Source organism: Globicephala melas, chromosome 12 (assembly GCF_963455315.2).
Source record: "Globicephala melas chromosome 12, mGloMel1.2, whole genome shotgun sequence".
Taxonomy (NCBI): domain Eukaryota; kingdom Metazoa; phylum Chordata; class Mammalia; order Artiodactyla; family Delphinidae; genus Globicephala; species Globicephala melas.
In genome coordinates this window covers 65,597,474-65,610,815 of record NC_083325.1, presented here as the reverse complement: position 1 = coordinate 65,610,815, position 13,342 = coordinate 65,597,474, and the positions used below count along the sequence as shown (strand labels likewise).

Genomic DNA, 13,342 nt, shown 5'->3' with positions numbered 1-13,342 from the left:
ATCTTGAGGGTCACCTGTGGCTCTTCTATAGCGTGACCCGGACTCTAAACCATGAATGAGCACATGGTGGGGTGGGCCAGTCGGGGGGGCTGCTCAGCCAGCCCTTTCGACCTCCCCCACTTTTTCAGGGGGCTCTCTGCATCCTCCCCCCGAGGTGACGCAGCATTTGCCTGTGGTTGTACCCTCTCCCATCATCTCCCTGGCATCTCTAATGCCCAGGCCTCATGGCAGCATCACCACCCAGGAAAGATGATTCTCTGGAAAGCTGAAGGGCTGGAGAAGGGGCCATCCTTCCATTCCAGGTAGGCCCACTGACCTCTGCCAGGCCCATCCTGCCAGCCACAGCCCCTGCAAGTCCTCACTCCTGTCCCCACTCCGAGGTCCATGGATGTCCTTTTCCTGCCAGGGCTCTGATCTGCTGGTCCTTGAGTGGGACTAGCTGGAAATCCACCTGCCTCTTACAAGGCTTGAGTGTTACTCAAGGGAGCAGAGGGCCTAGGGCAGAGGCACTGGGTCCACCTGCCTGAGGTCCGGCTTAAGATCTGCCTTGAGAGTCAGGTGTGGAGGCCATTGGGAGAAGGACCTCTGGGGAAGGGCTCCATCCCACTCCCACTGACAGCAGAACGCAGCCACGGAAAGAACACGGGTGGCTCGGCAGAACCCAGGCTCCACCAGTTCCCAGCCAAGAGACCATGTTTGGAAGGTCTAACCTTTCTGGACCTCAGTGTCCTTGTCTCTAACATACGAATAGTGACAACTCATAGGGTCACTCAGGCCAGCCTGTCGCAGGGGTGGGCAGACAAGGCAAGGCTAGTGGGAGGCTTGACAGTCTCGCCACTGGTCTCCTTTGTGCTGGAGTCACTTTGATCCCTGGTGGAGGCTGCTGCGCCCCAGGGGCAGCGGCGACTGCTCCGTGGAGCACAGAGCTGACTCCGACCTCAACTCAGCCGTTGAGTCCCCCATCTCCTACCTCACTTTGTGTCCATGGAGTGACTTACGGTATCCCCGGAACCCCGAGAGGCTGACAGGACAAGCATTATTGTCTTGACCCCATTTTAAAGCTCAAGTACACAAGGCTTAGAGAGATCAAAGATACAGATATATATGGGAATTCCCTGGTGGTCCAGCGGTTAGGACCCCTCGCTTCCACTGCAGCGGGCATGGGTTCGATCGCCGATCAGGGAACTAAGATCCCACACGCCACATGGTGCGGCCAAAAACAAAACCAGAAACAAAACAAACCAAGATACAGATATATAACACGAGTACCTGTAACACAGGCAGAAAGTGATACATGCCTTCTGCGTCTACCTGAAGATATGCAAATTAAGAGCTATGTGGATTTTCACAGAGGCGGCGAGGGCCCTGGATTTGCAGTCCAGGTAGAAATGCGCTGAGTTCTTACAGGCAGTGATGAGACGTTTGTTTTCTCTAATTATTGTCTCTGCCAATGTGGGCGCATGTCTGGTGTAGCCTTTGCTTTTCCCAAACTCATGTATGTCATCTCAAAACCTTCACTCTAACCCTCTGAGCTAGTTAGAAACCCAGGATTAGCCCCGCTCTATAAACTGGGGAAACTGAGGCAGTGGGCTCTTGAGGGACTTGTCCAAGGCCATATCTGTGATGAAGCAGACGCCCACCAAGGCGCATTCCCTAACTGAGCCGAGGCAGAGGGTCCAGCCAGCCCAGGCCTCTGGTGGTACTTCCTGTGGCCCCGGCCCTCTGTTCCTCGCCCTGGATGCTGCCCCAGCAGAGGGGAGGTTTGGTCCCGCTATTGCAGAGATGGGTACCCTGGAGACTGGGTTAAGATTCTTGGCTCCACGCCTTACCCTGGGTGCTTAGGTCACCAGTAATGCAAGCCACATGCTTAGATTGCCAGCCAAGCAGGACACCAAAAGATGACGGAAATGTGAGGAAAGAGTTTGCTCAAGAAAAATACGGACAAAAGTAGGCCTCATGGGTAAAATCTGAATTGCGTAGGACTTCCCTATGCCCATTTTATGGTTTAGTATGTATTTTACATGGGATAGCAAGGAAGGGGGACCCAAAACTTTTCAGCTCTTTGGGCCTCTAAATGTTTGCATTTGGCCCTGAACTCGGGCAGCCTCCAACTCAACTTGCTCACCTGCGAAACTGAAACAATTCAGCCATCCCACAGCGCTTCTAGGACCGAATAAGTGGGATAATTCAGGGAAAGGTCGCAGAGCAGCACCTGCCTCACAGCAGGTGCTCAGCCTATCAGCCCCTCCTTATGCTCTTGCTTCCCCATCTCAGCTGCTCTCCCCCAGGCTTGAATTAACTTTTCTTTTTTTACACTGCCTTGGGAATGTTTTTGCCTGGCAACAGAGGCCATCTGTATCGCTCCCCATAGAGAAGCAGCCATGATATTCCTCAATAGGTTTTCCTTTCTGGACACAGTGGTGGCTTTGTTAAGGGGGCACTTGGGGCTGCAGGCCGTACCCAAATGTCCCTGAGAATTTACCCAGCCCTGGGTTCTCTGCTTGGCCTGACTGCATCCCTGGCCTTGCTCTTGGCTTCACTGAACTCTGTATTTCTCCAGACTCATGTGTGGTCGGCAAACCTGGGGTCATGTGGGTTTAGCCGAGGAGGCAGGACAGCAGTTCCAGCCACCAGGCCCTGGCTGGGCCGCCTGAGGCTGCAGCTGCAGAACATCCTGGGAAGTGGCCCCCGCTATGCTGGGGTGCATCACCCTTTGCCTGCCAGCACAGTGCATCTCAGGGATGAAATCTGAGACGCCTGGGTCAGGAAGGTACTTCCCCACTGCTGCTTGGCCCTGTTCAGGCTGGGCATTTTCAAGGGTGCCTCAGACTGTTTGCTTCCACCCCTGTCTATTTCAGCTGTCCCTGAAGCCTTTGATGATATCCACCACCCTCCTTCTGCCTCAGAATTCGCCCGTGCCACACCCCCTGCCTGGGGCTTCTCACCCAAGCACCCACTGGGACAGGTGCTCCCTGCACATGGGCAAGTGTGGATGGGGTTTCCAGATCACGGTGTTGATTCTCATGAAACTGCTTCAAGTCCCAAGAATATCCTTTTAGATCCAGTGGGCCTGGCGCCTGCTTGGGCCACCTGATAGCAATAGCTTTGCTGCCACGTCCCACCCACTGAGGCCGAAGTGTGAACCCCAAGGGCAGCTGTTTATGGAGATGAGCAGTTCCTGGGTTTGTGGGCCCTGAAGCCTAACCTTTCCCGCAAGGCCTGGCCCCGGCCGGCCTCCTGCCAAACCAGATTCTTCTGTGGCCTTCTTGTCCCACTGCTCCTTCTAGTCCCAAGAGGGTGCTCAGCCCATTTGCATTTCCTGGTCGAGGAGATACCTCAGGCAGGAAGGGAGACAGCGAATGCAGTGGTTAGGAGCGTGAGTGTTAGATTCAAATCCTAGCTCTGCTATTTACTGACTGCGTAACCTGCAGCAAATAGTTTAACCTTTATCTTCTCTTCTGTAAAATGGGATGATGATCTAGGTTCTAGGTACTGGTTTATGTGCTTAAGGTCTGTAACTTATTAACCCTCAGAACACCCGATGAGGTGGGTTTACCCATGAGGCCCATTTGACCATAAGGGTCACCGTGCTCACATCAGCAGCAACGTGACATGAAACGAGACAATTCATGGAAAGTCTAGAACAGTACCTGGCACATCACAGATGCTTAATAAATCACAGCAATGGTCTCCCATGTTACAGAGGAAAGTGCTGAGGTTTGCAGAGGTCGAGAACCTTCTGAAGGTTAGAGAAACCAGGTCTGCTGGCCCCAGGCCCTGAGGTTCCCTGTCTCTCGCCCGAAACCCTGAAGCAGAAGCGTCTGAGAAAACCTGAAGCGTCGTCCAAGTGCAGCTGTGGTGATCTATCCTCACCCCAATCCAGCTTTCAGAATGGTCCTCTGATGGGAGGAAATCCTGTCTTCACACCCAGAATGTGGGGCTGGGATCCTGCAGGGAGATGGGAGGCTTCCCAAGGCAACCTAAACCCCCCGGTGCAGGCGGGGTGGCCCTGGGCAGCGGCCCCTCCGCAGCAGCTCCCCTGCCAGCTCCTCGGGGAGGGAGCCCGTGGCAACCTGACTTGAACTGCCCTGCAAGCACGGAGTAAACTAACAGCTCAGGACACACAGGGATGTCGATGAGCCGGAAGAAACCCCAGCCAGTGCCCCCGGCTGCCACTCGCTGGGCAGAGCAGACCCACCTTGGGGTGGCACAGGGTGGGCAGAGAGCGTTTCCTCGGGGTAGAAGACAGTTGAAGAGCAAAGGGTTTAGTGTTAGATTGATAGGGTTTGGATTCCAGCTCCGTCACGTTCAAGAGTTAACAGTGGGCGAATAGGACGGCTGTACTGAGGGAACCCTTCAAAGCCTGGGTTTCCTCAGTACAGCCGTCCCTTGGTAGTTTCCGCAGACCTTGGTTCGAGGACCCCACCTCCCACGCAGATGCTCAAGCCCCTATATAAAATGGCACAGTACGGCCGGCCCTCCGGATCCGCGGGTTCCACATTCTGGGATTCAACCACGGGTCCTCCGCGGTTGGTTGTATCCTCAGATGTGGAACCCGCGGATACGCAGAGCCCGACTGTACCTACCTATAGGGGTGCGGTGAAGCCAGAAAGAGATACGTTCTCAAAGTGATGAGTGTGCTGTACGGCATGGACATGCTATTGAGTGTCAGTGGTGTCATCAGGATAATGACAGGGTCTAGAGCAGGTTGTCAACCCCAGCTGCACATCAGAATCAACTGGGGAGTTCCTGAAAAGGACCGGTCGCCAGGACCCTGCCCTGAGCCGGCGGGTCACAACCTCTGGGCTGGGCCCCGGCACCGGCAGCTGGAGCTGCACGGTTGCTCCACGGGCAGCCAGCTGAGGACGCTGGTCCTGGAGGTCTCAGGCTCTCTCCCCAGCCAGCAGCCTCTGACTTGCCATCTCTCCTCCTGAGGGCTCCTTGATGTTTCCCTCTGAGCGTGAACACTGGCCCGCAAGGTTTAGGGGGAGGGTCTTGGCACACGGTGAGGGCTCACCCAAGGGTCTGCGTTTGTTGGGCAACACACCCCTTAGCTCTTGTCCATCATGGCCCCTGGGACTCTTCTCTGGCCAGTCCCAACCCCGGGCAGTTCTGGACTCCTTCACCCGCATTCCAACCTTAAGCTTTGTGGGCTCGAAGCTGTTCTGAGCTCCTTCCAAAGGGCCTGGTTGACTTTCCAGCCTGTTCTCTTCATTCTGTGGCTCACCATGTGCTCTAAAGGGAGCTGTGGAGAAGGGCAGTGGCCTTGGGCTCTCACTGCCCAGGCCTGGAGCAAAGAGAGGTACCTGTCCCCTGGGGCCACAGCCTGGTACCTGTGCTAGAGGGTGGGACCAAAAGTCTAGGGTGGGATGGACATGCACTTGTCATAGTGTTCCTGTCACACAGTTTGTATTATGTACGAGTTATTTCTACATTAAATGACTGACTAAGCAGATAAATAGATAAGGACCTATGGGTGGCCAGCAGAGCCTGTGGGTGGCCAGCAGAGCCTATGGGTGGCCAGCAGGGCCTATGGGTGGCCAGCAGAGCCTATGGGTGGCCAGCAGAGCCTGTGGGTGGCCAGCAGAGCCTGTGGGTGGTCAGCAGAGCTATGGGTGGCCAGCAGGGCCTATGGGTGGCCAGCAGAGCCTATGGGTGGCCAGCAGAGCCTATTGATGGCCAGCAGGGCCTGTGGGTGGCCAGCAGAGCCTGTGGGTGGCCAGCAGAGCCTATGGGTGGCCAGCAGAGCTATGGGTGGCCAGCAGAGCCTGTGGGTGGCCAGCAGAGCCTATTGATGGCCAGCAGGGCCTGTGGGTGGCCAGCAGAGCCTGTGGGTGGCCAGCAGAGCTATGGGTGGCCAGCAGGGCCTATGGGTGGCCAGCAGAGCCTATGGGTGGCCAGCAGAGCCTGTGGGTGGCCAGCAGAGCCTATTGATGGCCAGCAGGGCCTGTGGGTGGCCAGCAGAGCCTGTGGGTGGCCAGCAGAGCCTGTGGGTGGCCAGCAGAGCCTATTGATGGCCAGCAGGGCCTGTGGGTGGCCAGCAGGGCCTATGGGTGGCCAGCAGAGCCTATGGGTGGCCAGCAGAGCCTATTGATGGCCAGCAGGGCCTGTGGGTGGCCAGCAGAGCCTGTGGGTAGCCAGCAGAGCCTATGGGTGGCCAGCAGAGCCTGTGGGTGGCCAGCAGAGCCTATTGATGGCCAGCAGGGCCTGTGGGTGGCCAGCAGAGCCTGTGGGTGGCCAGCAGAGCTATGGGTGGCCAGCAGAGCCTGTGGGTGGCCAGCAGGGCCTATGGGTGGCCAGCAGAGCCTGTGGGTGGCCAGCAGAGCCTGTGGGTGGCCAGCAGAGCTATGGGTGGCCAGCAGAGCCTATGGATGGCCAGCAGAGCCTATTGATGGCCAGCAGAGCCTATGGGTGGCCAGCAGAGCCTGTGGGTGGCCAGCAGAGCCTGTGGGTGGCCAGCAGAGCCTGTGGGTGGCCAGCAGGGCCTATGGGTGGCCAGCAGAGCCTGTGGGTGGCCAGCAGAGCCTGTGGGTGGCCAGCAGAGCTATTGATGGCCAGCAGAGCCTATGGATGGCCAGCAGAGCCTATTGATGGCCAGCAGAGCCTATGGGTGGCCAGCAGAGCCTGTGGGTGGCCAGCAGAGCTATTGATGGCCAGCAGGGCCTGTGGGTGGCCAGCAGAGCCTATTGATGGCCAGCAGAGCCTGTGGGTGGCCAGCAGAGCCTGTGGGTGGCCAGCAGGGCCTGTGGGTGGCCAGCAGAGCCTGTGGGTGGCCAGCAGAGCCTGTGGGTGGCCAGCAGAGCCTATGGGTGGCCAGCAGAGCCTGTGGGTGGCCAGCAGAGCTATTGATGGCCAGCAGGGCCTGTGGGTGGCCAGCAGAGCCTATTGATGGCCAGCAGAGCCTGTGGGTGGCCAGCAGAGCCTATTGATGGCCAGCAGGGCCTGTGGGTGGCCAGCAGAGCCTGTGGGTGGCCAGCAGAGCCTGTGGGTGGCCAGCAGAGCTATTGATGGCCAGCAGAGCCTATGGGTGGCCAGCAGAGCCTATTGATGGCCAGCAGGGCCTGTGGGTGGCCAGCAGAGCCTGTGGGTGGCCAGCAGAGCCTATGGGTGGCCAGCAGAGCCTGTGGGTGCTCTAATTCTAACCAAGCCTGTGTGCAGGGACTTTGACAGACTCCCTATAGCTGTGAAGTCTACAATATTCTGTGTGGGAATCAGTTTCAAGCCAGCCACGCTTTATTTCTGAGCCCAAACCTTGCTCTTCCCCGCGCCCCCTGCCCCACACCCCGGCACTGCTTCATGGAGGGAAAAAGATACGGACCGAGAAGGACAGATTTGTTATTTTAAGTTCAACTGAAATCCCACCTCCTCCCAAAGGTCTTTGGGTTCCCCGTCAGTGAATATCTCTCCCTGCTGTGAAATCTCCTTGCTCTGGATCTGCCCCTCTGCCATGACTCACACCGTCTGCCTTGTGGTAGGCACGCGGTATTGACCTGTGAATAGAATCCCTGCATCATGACTGTGTTCCCTTCTGCCAGGTACCTGCTGGAACAGGATTTCCCAGGCATGAGGATTGGGCCCGAGCCGACCACGGACTCTTTCATTGCGGTGATGCAGGGAGAGATGGAGGGCATTATCCCCGGGAATGCCCTGGTGGTGGATCCTAAGAAACCTTTCAGGAAACTGAACGCCTTTGGCAATGCCTTCTTGAACAGGTGAGTGCAGAGGGAACACACACAGGCCTTGGGAGCTCTCTTTTCTTGGAGTATGAGAGGTGAAAGGGCGGGGCAGGGTCTTGGGAAACTCTGTACCTTTTCCAGACCTGGAATCTCTCTCGATTGTCCCCTTCTTGCTGGGAATGAAACCACCATTGATTAGGGATGCACGAGCTGCAAACACTGAGCTGATTTCTCCCGATCGAGTTGGGGGAAGGGTTCAACTAGTTAAATCACATTTCTCTAATGTGTACCTCCCTCCAGTAAAAGCAGAGAGGGCTACTCTGTGTAGTTCCCAGCTTTTGCCTAAACTACGGAAGGGCTTTGCATCCAACTGACAGGAGGCAAAGGAAGGTTCCTCTCTGTTCCTAGATATTGTTTTTACTTGGTGGCAGGAACACTGGACGTAAGGTAGAAGCCCTGGCTTTGAGCACTGACCCTCCTACTAAACTCACTCTGTGACCTTGGACAAGTCACCTCCCCTGGGACAAGTCAGCCTGCAGACACCAGGGCCATTGGGTCAGTTTGAGTGGAGGAAGCTCTAGAGACTGCTTGGCAAGCTGGCCCAGGCCTTCCCACTATTCTGTTTAACTGGAATGCAGGCTGATCCCCTGATACGCTTGTTACGTAGATCCACACCACAACTTTGCATCTGCATCGCATTTAAAAATGTTTAAACTACTTTCTCTAACTGAGGCATTTAGAGTAAAGGTAAAGACTATGGGCTTTGGCTTCAGACCGACTTGGGTTCACATCCTACCAAATAGCACCGCGATCTTAGACGGGTTACCTGACTGGTCTGTGTCTCACTTTTCTCATCTGTAAAATAGGATAATAGTCATGTCCTCCTCCAAGGCAAGAGGACTTTGCGGAAAAGTTGGCATTTGAACCGGATGTTCAATCATGAGTGAAATCACACTAAAAGGGTTAAAAAAAAAAAAAAAAGGATATTCCAGGCAGAGAAAACTGAAAAAATATATATACACACAAACACATACACACAGCGGACTGAAAGAATGTGGCTTAATGCAGAAGCACTACGACATACATAGATGGCACTGCGTACGTAGACAGCACCATAAGGGTCGCGCTTCTCTACAGGAGCGCGCCACAGCTGGGTGACAGATGTGTAGATTAACTGTTGGCTGGGGATCTGTCAGGCACATCCATTGGAGGGATAACAGGATTGGGGTGGGGCTGGGGTGGGAGAGGGCCCTCCATGTGCCACCAGCCTCACTGCAACTGCACACACACAGGGAGGCTACACCCCGGACGCCTGCTGCCCCGTGATCCCATTTCGCGGCCCTTGACATCTCCCCTCCCCTTCTCTGTGGGTGTTCCACGCCTTCTCCAGACACCTCAGGCCCCCCTCTCGGCAGGTGACCTTGCTTCCTATTCTAGAGAAGATGGAAGCCCGTATCCATGGATTCCCTGTAGTTGGTTTGTTTTAAACTGTCCGTAAAGGGAGTTCGTTTGCATCAGTCCCATCCCGCCCACCCCGCCCCTGCCGTCCACGCAGCCTGCAGAGAGCTGAGTCCTCTCTTTTCCCCTCAGGTCTGCGCCCCTGCACCCCCGACCCGTGCATCAGGCCATCTGCCCAGGGACGGCTCTGTCAGTTACTCTTTCTGACAGCTCCCCACCTCCCGTGGCTCCTTCCCCGCCTGGAACTATCTATCTCCTCTTGCAAGCCCTGCAGCAGGCCCTACTAGCCCTTACCCCCTTGCTTTGCTGTCGCAGCCACGTTTCAGGGCTTCACCTCCTCACTTCTTCCTGTCGCCCAACCTGTGGAACATGGCTTCACCCCATCACAGCTGCCCGTGTGAAGGTCATCTGCGACCTCTCAGTGACAAGCGGTGAGCACTTTCCGTCCTCACCTTACCCCATCTCTCTTGGGTATTGGTTTCTCTCAACCACCAGCCCCTCTCAGCTCCTTGGCCCTCCTCCTGCCTCCCTAGCAGACCCTGGTCCCCTTGGTCTCTGGCTCCTCTGACCTGGCGTCATCCTCAGCCCCCTGCCCTTCTCACTCCATGCACCCAGCCTGGGTGATACCTCAACCGCAGCCCTGGCCCCAAACACCAGCCCCATGTACACGACCTTCTGGTCACCAAGTGACAGCAGCCCCGCTCAAGGTGGCTTCAGCAAAACGTGGAATGTATTGAGGAATCCTGGGGTGTGCCTTAGAACCTAAGGACCAGAATGCGGCTGGGCCCCAGGCACGATGAAAACCATGGGCTTCGGTAGGGCGAGGGCTGTACCATGGACTTTCCTGCCCCCGCTATGTAGCGCAGTGCCAGAAACACAGCACATGCTTCGTAAATATTTGTTGAACTGAACTGGACATGCTGACAACCATCACATCAGACTGTGTCACTCTTGTGCTTAAAATGTTCCAATGGATTTTTCCCGCCCTCAGTATAAAGTCCACGCCTCTTAATGTGGCCTTCAAGGCCCTTGTGATCCAGGCCCTGCCTCCCTGTCTTAGCCACATCTCTAGGGGCTCCAGCCCAGTGATGAGCGCTCTCCTGGAATGGTGCCTGCACGCAAACACACACACACACACACTCCCGCACCCCCTCTTTTTCCCTCCCCGCCCCTCATTTCTGGGCTGCATTTACACCTGCTTCTATTAGTTTCCTAGGGCTGCCAGAATAAATGACTGCGAACTGAGTGGCTTTAAAATAACTACTGACTCGGGCTTCCCTGGTGGCGCAGCGGTTGAGCGTCCGCCTGCCGATGCAGGGGACACGTGTTCGTGCCCCGGTCCGGGAAGATCCCACGTGCCACGGAGCGGCTGGGCCCGTGAGCCATGGCCGCTGAGCCTGCGCGTCCGGAGCCTGTGCTCCCCAACGGGAGAGGCCAAAACAGTGAGAGGCCCGCGTACTGCAAAAAAACCCCCAAAAACTGCTGACTGATAGTTTGGATGCCAGAAGTTCAAAATCAAGGTGCTGGCAGGGCCCTGCTCCCTCCAAAGCCTGTAGAGGAGGACCTTTCCGTGCTTCTTCCAGCTTCTGGTTACTCCAGCCATTTTGCTTGTGGCAGCATAATTCCAATCTCCCCTCTGTGCACGTCTGTATCTTCACATAGCTACACACACACACGCATGTACGCTGGCTTCCTGCCCACACCCCTGTCCACCTGGCAAATGCTGGCCATCTTTTGAGGTCTCAGTTCAGGTTCTGCGTCCTCTGAGGAGCTTCCCGGACCCTCCTTCCCGTGCATCCCTAGCCTCATCCGCTAACCTGCATCTCTGCTGCCACCTCACTGGGTAGCAGAGGCTCCCTTCCCTGTCTGTTCTTGGAGAGTATGGGACCGTGAACTGTACCTGTGATGGTCAGACACCTTGCTGGCTTCCACCAAAAATGGCATTTAAGAGAGAAGGCTTGAAGTCAGAAGGATCTAGCTTAGGTTTACCAATTTGTATTTGGAGACTTTGGGATGTGATACTGGGAATATTTCCTTGAATAAGCCTTGACTGTTATCCTACTAGCAATGTTTGGTATTTGCACAGCCTTTTAGAAGCCCAGATAAACGTTCCTGGGTGGTGTGCCCCACTCTTCGAGGCCAGCTGCAGTGCCGCCTCCTCCAGGAAGGCTTCCTTCCACCTTGGATCTCCCGAGCCCTTCTCTTGACCTCCCTTGGGGGCGCTGCTCCCATCGCACCCATATCGTGGTTGTCCTTATGCATGCCTCTGCTCTTCCACCAGACTGTGCTCCTGGGGGCAGGGATCGAGGGCTGCACATCCTGGTGTCCCCGACAGCAGGGGCTCACAAACGTAGGCCCACAGCTGCCTTAGGACCACCCCGGGAGCTTCCTCGAAGTACAGATCCTGGGCCCACTACTGGGGCTGAGTCTAGCTTGGGACTGGGAGTCTGCACTGGAAGGCAGCCGGGCTTCAGAACCTCTGCCCAGGGCAGGAGAGGTTGGCGTGGGGCTGAAGCGAGGGTGCCTGAGAGGCAAGGACAGGACGGCGGCTCACCACGGCTCTCCTCCCACGCCTGCAGGTTCGTGTGCGCTCAGCTGCCCAACCCCGTGCTGGAGAGCATCAGCGTCATCGACACGCCGGGCATCCTCTCCGGGGAGAAGCAGAGGATCAGCCGAGGTAAGTGAGGCAGCTGGTAGGGTTGGCTCTGGCTCTGTGCTGCGTCCTTTCTGGTACGTTCTCTGGCTTCCATACCAGGAGAGAGGCTCCCGGGGCCTTGCTGTCTCTTGATGAGCCGCTGCTGCCTCATGTGCTGTGTGGGGTCATCCTAGGCAAGGGTCCACTGCAGCTCAGGAGACAGCTAGCCTCGGTCTTCTCATCTGTGAAGTGGAGACGTCAGTGTCTGCATTATGCACCCCATTGGGTTTCTTCATGGGCCAGACCCTGGCTCGCTTCTGAAGTTCCTGCTGTCCCTGCCCCAGGAGCTTGCAGCTCTGCAGGGGAGACAAGTGCCTGCAGAGGACTCCAGCCAACAGCGTGAGGATGGCAGTGTGCTCTGGGGCGTGAGAGTCGGGAGCTGGGTATGTGAAAGCCCTTGAAAACTGCTCATTCCAGACAGATGTGGGGAGTTGTTCGCTGAGGGAGGCTGCCGGCATGCGGGTCGGGAGATGGAACTCAGGAGCCAGACCACCAGCGTCCTGGCCTGCCTCTGACGCTTCCTGGCAGGGTGACCTGGCGGCTTTCTTTCCTCCAGCTGGCTCAGCTGTAGAGTAGGGGACATACCTCTATCTTCTAGGGTTGTTTGAGGATTGAAAGAAATAATACAGGTAAAAAGCCTCCTACCTGGCACATAGCAAGTCCCCAGTAAACATGAGGTGCTATAGATCATCATCATCACTGGTTTTTTCCTAGCTCTAAAATACTAGATGGATACTGTAGAAATCTTGAAACTACAGCTCCCAGCTCCCCTCCCCCAGCCTCTCCTGCCACACCATGCTGTGTGCCCCAGATAGCCCCCAGCCCTTTCTGTGCCGCATGCCGTATTGCTGGGAAGAAAAGCTGATGAAGCCACAGCCACCCCAGTCCTGGAGCTGGGAGCTGGGCAGGAGCCAGCTCGGCACTCAGAGGGCAGCTTCCGGGAAGGGAAGGCTTTGGACTGGCAAGAGCGCTCCGCAGCAGCCAGGACTCTGCCCTGAGCTGACCTCAGGTGCCTGTCTACTTCCTCCTGCACGTGCCTGGGGCGAGGTGCATGGGGGGGTGCAAGGGCGACGGGGGCGTAGAACCCACGGCCCTGTGGGGAGGAGCATCTCCTTCTGGCCCACCTGCCCTTTGTAAGCACCCTGGCACCCTGTTCAGGGCCCCGTGGTCGGGGGGGAGGGTGCAGCGTGGGTGGCTCTCTGTCTTGTTTCTATTTGTTTCCCTAGATACTCCCTCTCTCCTGACCAGTCTCAACCCTCGTGCCGTAAGTCTTCCTCCAAGTTCATCCTGAGTTTAGGCCTAAAGGGCATTTACTGTTTCACACAGACAGCCTATATCTCCTCGAGGAAGGCTTGGAGAGCAGCCCAAATTCTCCACCTGAACTACCCAGGGGGTGGGTGGCTACACAAGGCTAGTGCAGCCTGACAGGTGGGTCCAGAGAGGACTCCAGCCTTCGGGGATTCCAGGGGCACTGGACTGGGAGTTTAGAGCATTGGCTTTTAGAACCTGTGGG

At 56.5% G+C, this 13,342-nt stretch overlaps 1 protein-coding gene across 1 annotated transcript in view; it reads left to right on the top strand.

Annotated features, from left to right (window-relative positions):
• The window catches only part of EHD3 (EH domain containing 3), a 32,767-nt gene that overhangs the window by 4,776 nt on the left and 14,649 nt on the right, over positions 1 to 13,342 (top strand). Inside the window, exons 2-3 of the mRNA XM_030858016.3 lie at positions 7,536 to 7,712; positions 11,714 to 11,811. Of these exons, the coding sequence (XP_030713876.1) occupies positions 7,536 to 7,712; positions 11,714 to 11,811 (275 nt within the window). The remainder of the gene's footprint in view (positions 1 to 7,535; positions 7,713 to 11,713; positions 11,812 to 13,342) is intronic.